Genomic DNA, 18,200 nt, shown 5'->3' with positions numbered 1-18,200 from the left:
CTTCTCCTGGACGCCGGCCACGCTGCCTGGAGGAGATTCCGCGGTGCTAGGCGCTGTCTCCCCTCCGCCGGGCTACCCCGCTTGACCGAGGTCGTGGGGGAATGTCGGCGCCGGCAGGAGTGATGCGGCTGCTCGCGCCGCCGTCAGATGATTGACGGCGGTGAGCAGCCTCAGCCGCAAAGCGGCTCAGCCGCTTAGGCGGCAGATTCAATGTCAAAATAAATAAAAGTAAAAAATATAGCAGCTTCTTATGGGATTACCTCAGTGAGGTAATCCCTGCTGATAAAAGGTGCGTCTGCTTCCTGCAGGCACCAAACAAAAAACTAAGCTGTGTGAGCCTGGAGGCGGGGTTATAGGGGAGAGGGCCCGGGCATCCTGGGAAATCTTAAGAAGCTTCGCTGATTGGTGCCTCGGACCCCCTGGATCCACCTACAACCCCGATGTCCCCTGTGGGACCCATGGACCCTGAAAAGGAAAAAGAATTAACAAACCTTCCAATGCAATGCTTGTGTCATGGACACGTACTGTATATCTAAAGGAGTGATCCACATCCAGCGAGGGGTCGTTCTACGGGCCTGGGCATAGAAGTGGTGATGCGGAGGAAGCCAGATCCTTTCTTTAACCGGGTGCTGGACTGGGTCCAGACAGTCATTAACCCGACGTCGAGATCCCGACTGTTAAAACACAGACGGCCGTCGGCTATTTTCCCTCGTGGGGGTCCACGACCCCCATAGAGAGAGAATAGGTGGCGAGCATAGCCGTGCCCGCTGTCTGAGACTGGCCAGTCGGGATCCCGGGATAATGACTGTCGGGATCCCAACTGTCGGTGAAACATACCACACCCTCTTTAACCAGGGTTTCCCAATCTTGATTCTTAAGGCTTGTACACAGATGGTATAATCAAACTGACTGGGGTACTAATGAAGTCACCTGTGCTAGGTCGACATACATTTTGTCGACAACTAAAGGTCAACAAAAGCATTAGGTCAACAATGGGAAGGTCGGCAGTCAAAAGGTCAACATGAGGTTTTTCATGTTTATTTGAGCTATTTCATACCCTACATCCACTGGGGCGTAGAGGGAGAATATAATAGTGTGCCCAGAGAAACGAGTCACCGCGCCCGAAGCATGGCGAGGGCAGTGACTCATGCCAGGGGACGCGGTACATTGATATGGTGTCATGTCGATATTCTTTGAAATTCGGGACAAAAAAAAAAAAAAACTGTAAAAAACTCATATCGACCTTTTGCCGGTCTACTTTCCCATTGTCGATTTAATGTATGTAGACCTTCACAATGTCGACCCATAACCCCCCTGCCTTATACCGTTTTAGTTTTTTTTATTTAAATTAAAAAATTCTAATAAAACATTACATTATGGCAAAGGTAACAAATATTTACAAGGTGTATATACAAAAGGCACTTTCTTATCTAGCTCCTAGTATTGGAGAGCAGTAATTGGGGCGACTGTCCGGACAGTGGTGGGATTAGCTACAGGACCCCCAGAGTTACACGGTGCATTATAAATTCTGTATGTCCCAGACAAGCACTTGGTTATAGGACGCGGTGAAGAGAAGGTTGCCTGAAGGAGATACTCGGCAGAGATGTACGCAGTCGTCGTGAGCTGAAAAGTCTTGTTGTGTGCCCGTGGACGAGTCAATGACGCGCAGGAGTCGCTCTGTGGAGAAGTAACGCAGGTTACCATGGCGGGGAAACCAAGGAGCATAAAAAGCGAAATATTGTGTAAACAATTTTAAGAAAACTTATTCCTATAGTACATTAATAAATAGTTTTAATTAGATGGATTCTTATCATTTTATTTTTGTGCTAGAGATTAGGATTGACACAATACAACATTTAGGTTATATGCACATTTTAATCCAGTGGTTCCCAAAATTTTGTAATTGAGAAATTTAGAAACAAAATATTAAATGGAGTAAATTGTGTTTATATGTCATCCTGAAGGTGCGTACACACACTGGGTGATGTCATCCTGAAGGTGCGTACACACACTGGGTGATGTCATCCTGAAGGTGCGTACACACACTGGGTGATGTCATCCTGAAGGTGCGTACACACACTGGGTGATGTCATCCTGAAGGTGCGTACACACACTGAGTGATGTCATCCTGAAGGTGCGCACACACACTGGGTGATGCCATCCTGAAGGTGCGTACACACACTGGGTGATGCCATCCTGAAGGTGCGTACACACACTGGGTGATGTCATCCTGAAGGTGCGTACACACACTGGGTGATGTCATCCTGAAGGTGCGTACACACACTGGGTGATGTCATCCTGAAGGTGCGTACACACACTGGGTGATGTCATCCTGAAGGTGCGTACATACACTGAGCGTTTTTGCCCATAAATGTTTTGGGCCAATAAATCACTTAGTGAATACAAACTGAGCAATTTTCACACTGGCCCAGAGATTTCCAGGGTGATTGTCAGCGATTATCAGTCTCACCACTCATAGTCCGCCCATACACACTAGGGGATTTTGAGCACGAAGTAGCTTGAAACGGGAAAGGTGAGCCACTATTTTGGAGCCACTTTATTAATCAATTCTAATTTGCAATTATTAGTAGATGGTGAATGTCCTGGATAATGTCCTTACTATAAATGAAGGTACCACTCTCCAAAGGTGTAGAATGGAAGTAATCCATTGAATGGCTTATGTGATAGCGCTGGCTGATGTTAGACGTAGCAAATAGGGATAGTATCCCGCACAGGACAAAAAGTTTGGTACAATGTAGTTATAGAACCAACTTCAATACTATTGAGTCTTAACAAATATAGACAGTATTAAGTGTTGGAGGTGCCCCCAGGAATCAAGTACTAGTATACTTAAACACAGGGAAACAGTGGTCCACAAGTAGAGGGCCACCGTTCACAGAAAGAATTCCTTTTTGGAGGCACACTTTTGAATAGATGATGATGGTGTTGAATGAGTGAAGTAAAACTTAACTTTTATTTCCAATGATTTTTTTAAAATAATGCTAGCTCTATGTTTACATATGATGCATAATTTACCATAGAGAATTAAATGCGTGAAAATAATTATTTAAGAATTTTTTAAGTTTTTAATGAAAAAACAAAAGTGGAAAAACAAAACAGGGGTGGGCCACTCAAAATTAATAACGTATTTTTATCAACATGAAGGCAAATGGCCATGAATTAATAGCAATAGGGTGGCCGATAAGTGGTGTTATTAAGTAATCATGTGTTGTTAACAAATGATTAAATAGGGTCCCCAATAGGCCCAAATGATAGTATGTCCAGCGTCTGTGAGAAGTCTGTACTACTGGTTTGTTTCGTATCGTCAAAAAGTAATTTTACGAAAAAATATATATATATGAATTAACCAGGTACAGATACTTAGTCACAAATAATACCCGTTATTATTAATACCCGATGTTAGACGTATAAGGATAATCGTGTATAATTATGGGCAGCATCAGACTGTATCGCCCATCACCCGTCCCAAATACACAGCAGCTTATAAACCCCTGAAGAACCTAATCAGTGACAGACTGCACATACGTACAGCCCGTAGTACGCATGCCCGCGGCCGCGCTGCAATCAAATCCTGCTCATTTATATATCCGCAAGCCGTTCGTAAGGTGATTGACAGGAAATAGGCGTCTGTGGGCGGTAACCGGCTAGGGGAGGGTGTGCGACGCCAGCGCCAGGCCGGATATCCCTTTCTCCATTGCAACCGCTGAGTAAGTCCCTGGTTACTCTGAGCCTCGGTTCCCAGTGTAACAATCATTCCATGGCTAATTTGCATGTCGGGATTTCCCTCGAGAGGGGCAGCTGCGTAACTGAACGCTGGCCTCTGCAAATTCACTATCGTGCGATCAGGACTGAATTAGCCTCAATGTCCAGATAACATCCTGGTACAACCTGTATTAAGTCTTAGGGGGGTCTTCAATCGCCCATGGGGGAGATGGTCGCCGGGCCCTATTCAATGCTGTCTTTCCAGACAGCATTGAGCAGGGTTTCTCGGCAGAACGAGCCCGACTTCACAAGCTGTCGGCTGCAGCTCGTCACTTCCCGGCCACGCCCCCTTCTCCCTCCCCGGCAGGTGGGACATTGAATCCCGCCTGCATGTTCTCAGGGTCATGACCTACACATGGAATACCCCCCTTATAATGACCTTACTATAATATATTGTGAGATTTCTAAAATAATTGCTCACTGACGACATTTGATCTGATTATAAACTAGTAAATACTTATCGGCGCGCGTCAAAATAACCGAACGGAGCAGCACTGGACTTGTTCTGCTGGGCGCCATCTAGTGGCCACGGGTGCACACAACACTGAGGAGCAGTGTTAATTAATTATTTTAGACAAATAATTAATGGGGACAAAAATATATCTATTGTGCAATTACATTGTCATTAGAATCCATTAGAAGAGACATTAACCCCTTGAGTGGTGGGTTATGCTGGGGCAGGACAAACCTACCAGGGGAAAATTTGTCCTGCCCCAGCAAAACCTACCACAGAACATAGGAGCCCCCGCCTCACCTTTGCTCCGGATGAGCTCCCCTGCCACCGCCGCCAGTCACAGCAGTGACCACAGGCGGCAGACTCGAGGATGTTCGCGGCGGCTGGAGAACCTGAACTCCTGAGCGCTCCAGAGTCCCCCCGAACATCCCCGGGGTCTGGGGAGCTCCGGCGCATGATTGACAGAGCAGAGGTGATGGGGAGGCGGGCAGAAGCAACAGGGGGGGGGGAGGTGTAATTTTGGCTGCTTATTCCAACTTGAATACTAATATCTGAGGACTCACCGCTGCTGCCCAGGGCTAGGAGTGAGGCTGCTGGTGACATGGAGAGAGATGTGGCGAAATGCGACAGTGGGATACTCAGCAGGACCTGTAGGAGAGAGATGTGAAGAGAGAGAGAGAGGCAATGTATAAAATAGCAGGAAAGGAGTCAGTGGCATAGAGAGTCCAGGCGGTAACTGCGCAGCAACCTGACATGTCCTCCGCTCCCCGTTGCAGCTCGGTTATTCCTCCATTTGGTTTTGTAATCTAACAGCAGAGAGACACCCTCGCTGTTCTACCCCACACTCAGCTTCTCTGTGTACTGGTTAATCCCCCCCCACCTGGCCAATGCGGAGAGATCAGCAGAGGAGGCCATATACAGTAGGACACACAACACCACACAGACACAAGCACATGTTACATCTGCCCCACCTGCAGTGCAGCATGGTTTTCTCCATTTGCTAAAAAAGCAGCTTTGCAATCAGGTCTGAACTAGACCCATAGTTGCACTCGCCCAACAGACCTAATGAGAACTGTAATGGTCAGAGCATCACAGTGTAAAACACTTATTTTAGCACTTTATAGCCCCCTACCACAGTAACTGCTGCCACTGATCTAACCCTCCCTAACCTACCAGAGTAACTGCTGCCACTGATCTAACACTCCCTAACCTACCACAGTAACTGCTCCCACTGATCTAACACTCCCTAACCTACCACAGTAACTGCTGCCACTGATCTAACACTCCCTAACCTACCACAGTAACTGCTGCCACGGATCTAACACTCCCTAACCTACCACAGTAACTGCTCACACTTATCTAACCCTCCCTAACCTACCACAGTAACTGCTGCCACTGATCTAACACTCCCTAACCTACCACAGTAACTGCTCCCACTGATCTAACACTCCCTAACCTACCACAGAAACTGCTCCCACTGATCTAACCCTCCCTAACCTACCACAGTAACTGCTGCCACTTATCTAACACTCCCTAACCTACCACAGAAACTGCTCCCACTGATCTAACCCTCCCTAACCTACCACAGTAACTGCTGCCACTTATCTAACACTCCCTAACCTACCACAGAAACTGCTCCCACTGATCTAACCCTTTCTAACCTACCACAGTAACTGCTGCCACTGATCTAACCCTCCCTAACCTACCACAGTAACTGCTGCCACTGATCTAACACTCCCTAACCTACCACAGTAACTGCTGCCACTGATCTAACACTCCCTAACCTACCACAGTAACTGCTGCCACTGATCTAACCCTCCCTAACCTACCACAGAAACTGCTCCCACTGATCTAACACTCCCTAACCTACCACAGAAACTGCTCCCACTGATCTAACACTCCCTAACCTACCACAGTAACTGCTGCCACTGATCTAACCCTCCCTAACCTACCACAGTAACTGTTCCCACTGATCTAACCCTCCCTACCCTACCACAGAAACTGCTCCCATTGATCTAACACTCCCTAACCTACCACAGTAACTGCTGCCACTGATCTAACCCTCCCTAGCGACCACAGTAACTGCTGCCACTGATCTAACCCTCCCTAGCCTACCACAGTAACTGCTGCCACTTATTTAACCTTTCTTAACCTACCACAGTAACTGCTGCCACTGATCTAACACTCCCTAACCTACCACAGTAACTGCGGCCACTGATCTAACCCTCCCTAACCTACCACAGTAACTGCTGCCACTGATCTAACCCTCCCTAGCCTACCACAGTAACTGCTGCCACTGATCTAACCCTCCCTAGCGACCACAGTAACTGCTGCTACTTATCTAACCCTCCCTAGCCTACCACAGTAACTGCTGCCACTTATCTAACCCTCCCTAGCCTACCACAGTAACTGCTGCCACTTATCTAACCCTCCCTAACCTACCACAGTAACTGCTGCCACTGATCTAACCCTCCCTAGCCTACCACAGTAACTGCTGCCACTGATCTAACCCTCCCTAGCGACCACAGTAACTGCTTCCACTGATCTAACACTCCCTAACCTACCACAGTAACTGCTGCCACTGATCTAACCCTCCCTAACCTACCACAGTAACTTCTGCCACTGATCTAACACTTAATAACCTACCACAATAACTGCTGCCACTGATCTAACACTCCCTAACCTACCACAGTAACTGCTGCCACATATCTAACCCTCCCTAGCCTACCACAGTAACTGCTGCCACTGATCTAACACTCCCTAACCTACCACAGTAACTGCTTTCACTAATCTAACACTCCCTAACCTACCACAGTAACTACTCACACTGATCTAACACTCTCTAACCTACCACAGTAACTGCTGCCACTGATCTAACACTCCCTAACCTACCACAGTAACTGCTGCCACTGATCTAACACTCCCTAACCTACCACAGTAACTGCTGCCACTGATCTAACCCTCCCTAACCTACCACAGAAACTGCTCCCACTGATCTAACACTCCCTAACCTACCACAGTAACTGCTGCCACTGATCTAACCCTCCCTAACCTACCACAGTAACTGTTCCCACTGATCTAACACTCCCTAACCTACCACAGTAACTGCTGCCACTGATCTAACCCTCCCTAACCTACCACAGTAACTTCTGCCACTGATCTAACACTTAATAACCTACCACAATAACTGCTGCCACTGATCTAACACTCCCTAACCTACCACAGTAACTGCTGCCACATATCTAACCCTCCCTAGCCTACCACAGTAACTGCTGCCACTGATCTAACACTCCCTAACCTACCACAGTAACTGCTTTCACTAATCTAACACTCCCTAACCTACCACAGTAACTACTCACACTGATCTAACACTCCCTAACCTACCACAGTAACTGCTGCCACTGATCTAACACTCCCTAACCTACCACAGTAACTGCTGCCACTGATCTAACACTCCCTAACCTACCACAGTAACTGCTGCCACTGATCTAACCCTCCCTAACCTACCACAGAAACTGCTCCCACTGATCTAACACTCCCTAACCTACCACAGTAACTGCTGCCACTGATCTAACCCTCCCTAACCTACCACAGTAACTGTTCCCACTGATCTAACCCTCCCTACCCTACCACAGAAACTGCTCCCATTGATCTAACACTCCCTAACCTACCACAGTAACTGCTGCCACTGATCTAACCCTCCCTAGCGACCACAGTAACTGCTGCCACTGATCTAACCCTCCCTAGCCTACCACAGTAACTGCTGCCTCTTATCTAACCCTCCCTAACCTACCACAGTAACTGCTGCCACTGATCTAACCCTCCCTAACCTACCACAGTAACTGCTGCCACTGATCTAACACTCCCTAACCTACCACAGTAACTGCTGCCACTGATCTAACCCTCCCTAGCCTACCACAGTAACTGCTGCCACTGATCTAACCCTCCCTAGCGACCACAGTAACTGCTTCCACTGATCTAACACTCCCTAACCTACCACAGTAACTGCTGCCACTGATCTAACCCTCCCTAACCTACCAAAGTAACTTCTGCCACTGATCTAACACTCAATAACCTACCACAATAACTGCTGCCACTGATCTAACACTCCCTAACCTACCACAGTAACTGCTGCCACATATCTAACCCTCCCTAGCCTACCACAGTAACTGCTGCCACTGATCTAACACTCCCTAACCTACCACAGTAACTGCTTTCACTAATCTAACACTCCCTAACCTACCACAGTAACTACTCACACTTATCTAACACTCCCTAACCTACCACAGTAACTGCTGCCACTGATCTAACACTCCCTGACCTACCACAGTAACTGCTGTCACTAATCTAACACTCCCTAACCTACCGCAGTAACTGCTGCCACTGATCTAACCCTCCCTAACCTACCACAGTAACTGCTCCCACTGATCTAACACTCCCTAACCTACCACAGTAACTGCTCCCACTGATCTAACACTCCCTAACCTACCACAGGAACTGCGGCCACTGATCTAACACTCCCTAACCTACCACAGTAACTGCTCCCACTGATCTAACACTCCCTAACCTACCACAGGAACTGCGGCCACTGATCTAACACTCCCTAACCTACCACAATAACTGTTGCCACTGATCTAACACTCCCTAACCTACCTAACACCCTGAACGTAATGATTAGAATATTAGGGACCTACCAGAGGAGGTTAGCTGGATGTGGTGGGTCGGCCTATAATTTTAGCCAAAATGACACAAAGAACCTCACTTTTACTTGATGTTAAATTGCTAAATGATTACATATCTAATTAGTAATTTGCTTCCGTGTGTGGCACTACAAGTCTCAGCATGAGAGCACCTTTCATTACTTCTAGTTAGGATTTTCAGTCTAGGCCCGGGCGTAGTTAATACCCTGGCTAAATCACTGACTGGTCAGCAGGCAAAGGCTACAAGAACAGCAACAGCATGGCAAGTTTTCAGGAACACCTGGAGGAAGAACAGGGATGAAAGCATGAGACTACAGGAGTAGCGGAGGGCAAGAGCTGGGAGAATGGAGGCAGAGTTACAGCCGGTGCCATCCCAGTATAGCAGTACCTGCTTCTGTGCCAGGCTATAGAACAGAACTTCCTTCTGTAGCCCAAATCCTGTGTACACCACCGTGCCCGGCTGCCACGGGCAGAACGCTGCCAGGGTTGGAATGGGGGACTCCGCTTCCTGCGTGACAAAACAAACTTTAGGCAACTGCATCAGATGTAAGGACTCAGGACTACAAACAATGGTAACATGTATCAGATAATGAGACATACAGGCGACTCGTGTGACATCAGCATGTAACGCTACAGGCCATGTGTATAATACAGCAGCCTGATAGTACATGTGTAACTGCACCAGGTGTATATATACCATGCAATGCGGTCTCCAGCCGCAGTCTCACCACTCACCTTTTCACTGTCTGGAGCTGGGAAACTCAACCAATCCAAGAGTTCGCACTTGTCTTTTAGCCAATCAGAGGCCCAGACACTTACACGCCTGTCCAAACTGGCCGCCAACCAGATCTCTCCTCCCTGCAGGCCTAGTTCCTCAGGCTTTAAAAGACAGAAACATAAGTAACTGTCATATTCCATCGCCCCCTAGCTGTAACATCTGAGATGTGCACCAGGTAATACAAGGGTGCAAACACAGTACAGGCTGCAGTCTGACAGCCCATTTGGTACCTTTCTAGGTGAGCACTGGATGGTGGTGATGGGGGAACCCTTGTGGTCACTCAGTATCCGGATAGTCATTCCTGTACGCGGGCTGCTGATGGCCATCAGTCCATCCTTCCCGCCGGACAGCAGTACGTCACCTGTATAAAAGTATGGCCGTCACTGACACAAGAACCATAGCCAGAGACACGTAGATGGGCCCAGCAGTCACTAACCAGTCCGGGAGAAGGCAATGGCGGTCACGGCACAAGGGTGAGGATGAATCTTCATCTCCATCTCCGTCTTAGACACACTGAAGATTCGGATTGTCCCATCGCTGTAACCGGCGGCGATCCTCTGCCCGGTGCTGGCATGGCGGCTCCAGTCCAGACACAAGCAGCTCTGTGGCATAAGGAGTATACCATGCTGTAATAGCAGTAACCTTACACCGGGCACGGCAGATCCCCGAGCAGGAGATGTACAATGAGGCTGGTGGTACCTGGTTGAGGACTTGGAACTGAAGAAGCAGCTCGCAGCTATGGAGGGACCAGACCCGGACGCTGCCATCTTCCCCGCATGTCGCGCAGTGCGTCTCCCCCGGACCCACCACCAAATCCGTCACCTACAGAGACAGACAATTCTCTGTTCTAAGAAGGGATCAAGTAGTTACCAAACTATGGGGCCATTTATCAACGAGTGATAAAACCCGCTGTGTACAGAACACAGTGCGTATGATAAATGGGGCTCCAGACAATCAGCTCACAAATGTCATTTTTCAAACACATAACAGTTAGGAGCTGATTGGCTGGAACACAATGAGTCTGATCACTGGTTGATAAATGAGCCCCTATGGATGAATTTGCTCTCCCAGAATAATGTGTCTGTACCTTGTTCCTATGACCACTGATGAGTCGGATGCTGCTATTCTCCACCCAGTTGATGTACCATAACGTGCTAGCTGTGGTACCCACGATACCCATCTCCAGGGCATCGTCAAAGGTCGCACTGACAACGGCGCCATCTAGCGTCATCTCTTGTTCCATTAGGACAGACGAGGAGCTACAGAGGAGAAGCAATAAATCACAGTCCAACAGAAATAATGGAAAACATTTCCTCGCACAAAGCAACCAGGCGTATAGCACGGCAGATTGTACCATTCACGTGGGGGGGATCACTGGTGTGCAAAGTGCACCCATCACCGTTACATAGCGGCAGCAGTTACTCTCCTAAGAGTCACAGTAAATTCCTACAGAGAGATCCAGTTCATTGCCCTGTCCTGCATGCGCCAAGCCTCCCATCGCTGCGGTTGGTGGCGCGTCGGAGTCACACAATAAACCTAACTCCCGTACCTGGCCTCGGACCCCTTCTCTCTCAGCTCCTGCACGGCAGCCACAGACCACAGCCTTATCCTGCGAGTGTTACTACCAGTCACCAGCCTGTTGCCTCTGCACAGCAGAACACCTTGGGGCGGATAGAAATAAAATAATTATCCTGTTGTGAAATGAATGCAGTTCTTGCCGGACAGCTGAAGGAGCTGGCACTCACCGATCTCCCCCTGGTCCGCTTCCCACGTCATAAAGCATCGGTGAGTCTGGGCATCCCACACGCACACCTGCCCTGTGCTGCAGCCCGTATACAGCAGAGAGGTGGGGTTATAGGTGAGGGACGTCAGCTCTGCTGAACCAACCTCATCCGGTACCGCGGCTCTGTATAACTGGGATAAGACAGGGAGGGGGACAGGGATGCATCAATGGGTCTGTGGCTACACTTGGAACCGACACGATCTCCCAGTTCCACAGTGAGCAGACACAAGTAAGAGAGTTCATTCCAGAGGCCCTTACTGGAGTAGACAGCAGGACTTCACCAATCACATATTCTGTAGCTTTTGCTGTCCAATGGGAAAGCTTGCTTACCTTCAGCTGAGATGATGTCCCATTTTCCTCTAGGCGACAGAAATTTACAGCAGCGGTGCCCACACAAGCCAAAGTATTGGCATGTGTCGGGTTAAAGGCGACGGCGTGCACAGGCTGGATCATCTTACTACTCGCCAACAGCTCGTAGGTCCTGGTGCTCCACAGTGCAACCTTCCCATCCCGGAAATCTCCTGCCAGACAAAAACACTGATTTACGGGAGAACTCCACCGAGTGCCAACAAATGCTGCCCAGACCGCCACCGCCATTGATGGACCGGCCAGAAACAAAGGAGGGAAAGTCATTTTATTTTATTGTATGTATGTTTATTTGAAGGGACTTCAAATAAAAGGCGAAAGAGCAACCATTAAAGGCCTAATTCAGACCTGTACGCTAGGCTGGGTTCCCTCACAGCCTAGTGACCAGGTCAGCGCCGCCTGATTGGAAGATTCCTCCCCCCCTTTGGTAATAAAACTCAGTCAGAACTGTGAGTGTGTTTAGCGTATATATCTAGTACGCTTAACAAAAACATCCATGTGGCGGTAATTCCTCCCCCCCTTTGGTAATAAAACTCAGTCAGAACTGTGAGTGTGTTTAGCGTATATATCTAGTACGCTTAACAAAAACATCCATGTGGCGGTAATCGCCGGCCTGTCACATTTATATGGAACCCAGAGGTCAATAGTAGATTTCAGGAAATGCTGCGGATCCAGATCACAGAGAATAAACGCCATCTTCCCTTCCGCAGTTTGAGTGCTGACAATGGTGGGAGTCTAAACAATATATAGTACTTATGGTTCAGTGAGAACGTAATGCCTCATACAGATGGTTCCATGTGGTCTATTTTTCGATTTTATTCTGCTTATATAAGCAAAACCGAATCGTAATCGAACGGAAATCAAAACACATGAGATTCCGATGTGGCCCCGCGACATCGATATCAAATAGAAAAATAACCTGTGCAGGCAAACCTATATAGTACAGATCTGTCCGATATAGTCCAAATCCAATGTGATTGCCTTGCTGTGCGAGTCGATCCAGATCGGATCGGGATCGAATAGCAAGGCAATCGCACCTTGTGTGCACCCATTAAGAAACATGTGACAGCTGGATGACCAATGACTAATCTCCAATGAGCTGCATACTGACCGACAGTGACGAGAAGCCGGTCATCCCGGGAGAAGCTCATGGCCTGCACCTCCGCCTGGTGATACTGTAGGATTTTCTTACAGACGCCTTCTTGTGTGTCCCAGATTCTAATCTGGCACAGAGAACACCCATCTCCCGAGCCCGATGAGGACGCCAGAATCTAGGCAGAAATAATACACAAGGCTACAGTGCTCGGAACATAATAATAATAATCTTATTTATATAGAGCTCTTTCTCCAATGGGGCTCAAGGCGCTTAACAGATCGAATGAATGTAGTACAGTACAGGAACAATAAAGTACAGAAAATATTTTCATAAACTCCAGAGAGCATGGAGATTCCTAAGGGAATTAAGTAAATGCTTGAGTAAACAGGAAAGTCTTGAATCTGTTTTGTGAAAGGATTCTAGAGTGGGGGCCTCTCTAACTGTGCGGGGAAGTGAGTTCCATAGAGTCAGAGCCACATGGCTAAAAGCAGGTGAATTATGGGAGATTCTAGATACTGCTAAAAGTCCTTCATCTACAGATCGCAGTAATCGGGTGGGACAGGGATCAGAAGCTGCTGCAGGTACCTCGGGCCTTGCTCATATTGGGCTTTGAAACTCAGTAGGTTTATCTTGAAGATGATTCGTCCAGGTAAAGTCAGTGGAGGGAGTAGAGAATGGGAGTTATGTGGCTAGAACGGGGCTGGTTGGGGCAATAGAAGTAAGAGTGAGGCAATATAATGGTGTGAAAGAAATCTTGTGAGATTTACTGATGCACATAAATGACAAGAAGGGAACAGTTGGGCCATACTCACCATGGCATCATGAGTCAGTGCCAGGGTAGAGATCTCCTCGGGGTGTCCCAACCAGTGTCGCTGCATCCCAGAATGCAGATCCTCCACCACAATCACACAGCCGCACGTGTACGCAAAGAACCCTGCACAGTACACGGCAATCACTGACAATCCCATTCACGTCCTATCACCGCCATTAACAATGATCACACCCTCGCACCCCTACGGACAGTCGGACCCCTCCATATTCTTAGGACAGCATCACAATGGAAATGTTATTCTTGCATCATATCCTTTTCTCTGAATGGGGTAGTAAATTTACTAACATGGGAGTTCTATTGAAGATGTAATGTTACCCGTAGCAACCAATCAGATTCTATCTCTGTGAGAGATGTGCAAAATATCCGCTAATAATGCCAGCGTCGCTCTCATTTGTTATATAAATGCAAATAAAAATGTGGTGTAAAAAAAGATTACATTTCCTGTATAAGGTAACATTACCGGTCATTATGATGGATACAAATGTGTGCTTGGCAAATTTCCCACGGTGTTGACAAATTCACTCAAAGGGGTTAAAATGTTAGTGTACTTTTAACTAGAGCAAAACCGGATGGGCACTCGGTGTTCCCCAATGGGTTCGGAGAAGGATACAATATAAGGATCCCATTTTCTCTCTCATGGGGGACATAGGACCATGGCAATATTCCCAAAGCTGCCTCTACATATGAAGTGTCAACGCTCAGCATGCCACGGTGGAAAGAAAGCAGAAATTTCAATTTCAAAAAGAGGAGACTGCAGTCATTTGAGCTACTGTGACATCACTGTGCTTAAACTAGTGAGTGTCTTTGCAAAGCCTCGGGACACACTAGCAGTGCATGTTGGCCAGGTCTCACAGAATCGCAAGTAAAATAATCAGCACCACCTGTGGATCTTATAAAATGTGTCAGTCAGCAATGAATACACCTGTGCCTCGACATGGAGATATGGAAAACATGTACTGTCAGTTTGTCCTGAGAACTGGATTGGAGAAGCACAGCCCAGGTGTATGGAGCAACCATGGAGCATTTCTGCAGTGCAAGTCCAGCAAGCTGTCAGTCAGTGAGTGTGGCGCACGTCTCTCTGCCAGGGGGCAGTAACAGGAAGCATGCATATTATATATCCCAGTAACGCAGCCTTTCATATACACTGTCACACAGTGGCTGCAGCGTACAGTATAAGACATGTGGAGCCGAGGCTATGTATATATCATGTACCTGTATCTGGGTTCCACGCCATGTTCCCTCTGCCGTTACCATTGTACCCAATGACTGCTTTCAGCTGCAACATTTCCTGGCCGGGCGGAGGTGGGCACATTCCCTGTACAATACACAAGGTGCAATTACATCAATTCACCAGCCAATCAACGCCTGTCATTTTTCAAACGTAGCTGATTGGCTGGTGCATTACCACCTCCTACTCTGTCTCCACTTTATCCCTGCACCAGGCGTAATACATCTGCCCCACTGTGAGCGTCTTACCTTTGCCAAGCAGGGGGCTTTGAAACGAGGGTTGAAATGAGTGTAAGCATCAGGACGGGGCGTCTCCTGCCTCACATCTAATGAAGGAACACAGGAGATAAGATTATATAGAATGTGCACACAAACTGGGGAGTATGGAGGACAAGGACGTCTATAGTCCGCTCAGCAATCAGCCGTCTCTGACAGGTGCTTAGCGCGCACTCATCTCCGCATACAGGGAACATGCATTGCTCTGCACATCAGCACCGTTGGGTTACGGTGATTCTGTCTGACAATGTTGGGTTCATCATTACCTTCTCCCTGACTGCTGCTGATGGTCCTGGAACCCCAGGGCAGCTTGGACCTATTGGGCTGGCTCTCTATAATGATCAGAGATGACTGCCCATCACTTTCCAGTGGATCTCGCAATTCCACCTCTTCCACCACAGATTCTGCGTGCGCAGCTCCGGCCGCCACCACGTCCCCATCATCGGACTCTGAAAGGAGCCCTGCAAGCAGCGAGATAGGAGGACAGCAATGAAAGAGTGCAAAGATGATATCTCACAGGGGTGTTCTATACCGCACCATACCATATTACAGCGATAGTTCCTCTCACCTGCATAACCGGTATGCTGCACTGGGCTGATATCCAGGCGCGGAGGGGAGGAAATACAAGGACGAGGAGCTGTGCCCCTTGGCACTCCACTAGAGATGAATGTGGAATCTCTCCTCTGATCTACGGGACCTGTTACGGGAGAACCAGATTAGGTTCATGGGGTGCGGCCAAATCCCCTGCAGCCAGTAATGACCACTCTACGGATCCACTTACCAGTGCTGGAATGGATGGCAGAGGGTAAAGGACCATTTACACTCAACTGGCGGGCAAACGTTGAACCTCCACCAGGGATGAAGCTAGTAAAATAAAATAAAAATTGTCTTTTAGTATATAAGTAAAGAAAAACTAGCAGGCTAATAACAATTAAAAGTTACCAAAAACACACATACAAAATAAAAGGAGCACATAAATAAAAAAAAATAAAAAAATATTACCTTCTAACTGGAACATCGGGGGCCGCTTCGAAGTCCCAAATAAAAATGGCGTCCCCAGCAGTGATCACACTCTGCTGATCTGGGGAGAAGTCCGCTTGCTGCACAGGTTCCGAGTGTCCGATGAACACCTGAAAGGGGGGAGGAGCCAAGATACAGGGACGTGAATGCACAGATGCAGCGAGAGAGGACTATAAACTATAGCAACCACAGAATGACGCCACAAAGAGGAGAAAGCAGACAGCGTTATTTGGTCACGTTACCTGTGGGCGGGCGATTCCAGCCAGACTATAGTTCCAGACTTTGATAATTCGGTCCCCAGCAGTCAGCAGGAAGCGGTTGTCGTCACTCACTGCCAGTGAGTAGCAGTGCTGTTTATGTACTTGTGTCACCTGAGGAAGATCAGAGGTGTCACCTACATGTGGGACATCACCACAACAACAATGGTTTTATCAAACACCTGTAAATCTGGTTCTTCATTTACCCAACACTGACATGCGGATAGACAGATGTACCACCTGAGTCTGCTGCTTCTGAGATTTCCAAAATGAAAATGTGTATTTATTACAAAAATTTACCGTTGGTCTCCTGGCGAAATGCGTAACCTGCTGCAGTGTTTATGTAGACCAAAGTGCTAAATCTGGTGTTTTATGGTCTAGAACCCTCACCTCTCTGGTGAGACGTCCGGTCTTAGGATCCAGCCACAAGATCTTGTTGCCGGAAGTGGAGACCAGCAAGTGATAGGGGCGAAGCGGGCTGAATGCGAGGCTCAGGGCACAGTCCAGCTTAGTGCTGCCTAGATCCAGGATGCTGACATCAATGCGCAGGAGCTGAAGGAACAAGAACAAGAACAACAAGTGACGAGGAGGCAGAGAGAACCAGCTCTTCCAAGAGAGCTCCTGCTACAGAAGAGGAGGACGAGGTGTACTGGGGTCAGAGGGCAGACACTAAACTGGGCTTAAGGCCAATGTTCTAGAAGTACCTCATCTAATGACCGGCCGTGCATGACAGTCACGGTGTACTCGATAGGTCCAACGAACGCCAGGAGACATCCGTCCATGCTCAGCGACAGAGACTGGGGCCCCTGCTCGGAGTTCTTGCACACCACGTTACCTGCGCATTAGACAGTGTTTAGACCTTTGCGGTCCGACAGAAGAGAAGGGAACAAAGGATATAGGGTACGTGAAGGAGAGGGGTGAAGAGAAGCATTTGGATGATCAAGAAGGATTCCGGCTTCACAGCACTGGGGCAATGTGACGGGTCACATGTATTGCGCTGTGTGATATGTGAGCGTCCATCTAGCTATGATGTCATCACTCACCAAGCACCCGCAGAACATGCTGTTCCTGGTGTCCGATGCTGTAGAGAGCCAGAGATCCCGCAGTGCAGGCACTGTACATCAGCCCGCCTTCAGGAGAGAAGAGAAGGCCAGTAATGGCACCTCGGTGCTGCCTGGTGTACAAACAGAGCAATAGAAAATACTGTCATGATGGGAGTGACTGACAGCCGCCCATCATCTGCTCAGGATGTAATGAAGGGTCTCCCGCTGAGCACCAGTGACAATATGGGGTCTTTTCGGGAAAGTACATTTCTATTAAACATAGGACAAATATTGGGGATGATTCTGGTCTACTCCCAATTGTGCGAGTTCGGCCCTGTCCCGGTGCTCTGGGGACCGCGCTTGTGCATGGTCTATTATGCGCATGTGCCGCCCCCTTTGCGGATGGATTCGGTGACTTACATAGTCGCCGAACTGTATGCAAGCATCGGGGCAAGCGGCCGGGGGCGGAAGTGGGCATCGCCCAATCGAACGTCCAGTGATCTATGAGCGAGGGGATGTGTATTCATTACATATCCCCTCACATGTTACTGAAAGGAATCAGCATTGGCGGCATCTCAGCCGATG

At 48.2% G+C, this 18,200-nt stretch overlaps 1 protein-coding gene across 1 annotated transcript in view; it reads right to left on the bottom strand.

Annotated features, from left to right (window-relative positions):
• Nucleotides 1-499: 499 nt before the first annotated feature.
• Nucleotides 500-18,200, bottom strand: part of LOC146021116 (WD repeat-containing protein 90-like) — a 46,079-nt gene continuing 28,378 nt past the window's right edge. The window contains exons 21-43 of the mRNA XM_083154917.1: nucleotides 17,616-17,746; nucleotides 17,277-17,407; nucleotides 16,963-17,124; nucleotides 16,558-16,686; nucleotides 16,298-16,425; nucleotides 16,077-16,159; nucleotides 15,864-15,992; nucleotides 15,562-15,756; nucleotides 15,269-15,345; nucleotides 15,005-15,107; nucleotides 13,773-13,894; nucleotides 12,976-13,135; nucleotides 11,829-12,019; nucleotides 11,461-11,629; nucleotides 11,265-11,376; nucleotides 10,803-10,974; nucleotides 10,415-10,537; nucleotides 10,152-10,317; nucleotides 9,946-10,076; nucleotides 9,673-9,816; nucleotides 9,326-9,445; nucleotides 4,801-4,885; nucleotides 500-1,677 (exon numbers count right to left, since the gene is read on the bottom strand). Coding sequence (XP_083011043.1) covers nucleotides 1,520-1,677; nucleotides 4,801-4,885; nucleotides 9,326-9,445; nucleotides 9,673-9,816; nucleotides 9,946-10,076; nucleotides 10,152-10,317; nucleotides 10,415-10,537; nucleotides 10,803-10,974; nucleotides 11,265-11,376; nucleotides 11,461-11,629; nucleotides 11,829-12,019; nucleotides 12,976-13,135; nucleotides 13,773-13,894; nucleotides 15,005-15,107; nucleotides 15,269-15,345; nucleotides 15,562-15,756; nucleotides 15,864-15,992; nucleotides 16,077-16,159; nucleotides 16,298-16,425; nucleotides 16,558-16,686; nucleotides 16,963-17,124; nucleotides 17,277-17,407; nucleotides 17,616-17,746 — 3,121 coding nt within the window. The 3' untranslated portion in view covers nucleotides 500-1,519. The remainder of the gene's footprint in view (nucleotides 1,678-4,800; nucleotides 4,886-9,325; nucleotides 9,446-9,672; nucleotides 9,817-9,945; nucleotides 10,077-10,151; nucleotides 10,318-10,414; nucleotides 10,538-10,802; nucleotides 10,975-11,264; nucleotides 11,377-11,460; nucleotides 11,630-11,828; nucleotides 12,020-12,975; nucleotides 13,136-13,772; nucleotides 13,895-15,004; nucleotides 15,108-15,268; nucleotides 15,346-15,561; nucleotides 15,757-15,863; nucleotides 15,993-16,076; nucleotides 16,160-16,297; nucleotides 16,426-16,557; nucleotides 16,687-16,962; nucleotides 17,125-17,276; nucleotides 17,408-17,615; nucleotides 17,747-18,200) is intronic.

This window comes from Crinia signifera, chromosome 7 (genome assembly GCF_055691185.1).
Source record: "Crinia signifera chromosome 7, ASM5569118v1, whole genome shotgun sequence".
Lineage (NCBI taxonomy): Eukaryota > Metazoa > Chordata > Amphibia > Anura > Myobatrachidae > Crinia > Crinia signifera.
The sequence above is the reverse complement of the archived record's forward strand: the minus strand, read 5'-3'. Positions and strand labels throughout refer to the sequence as shown.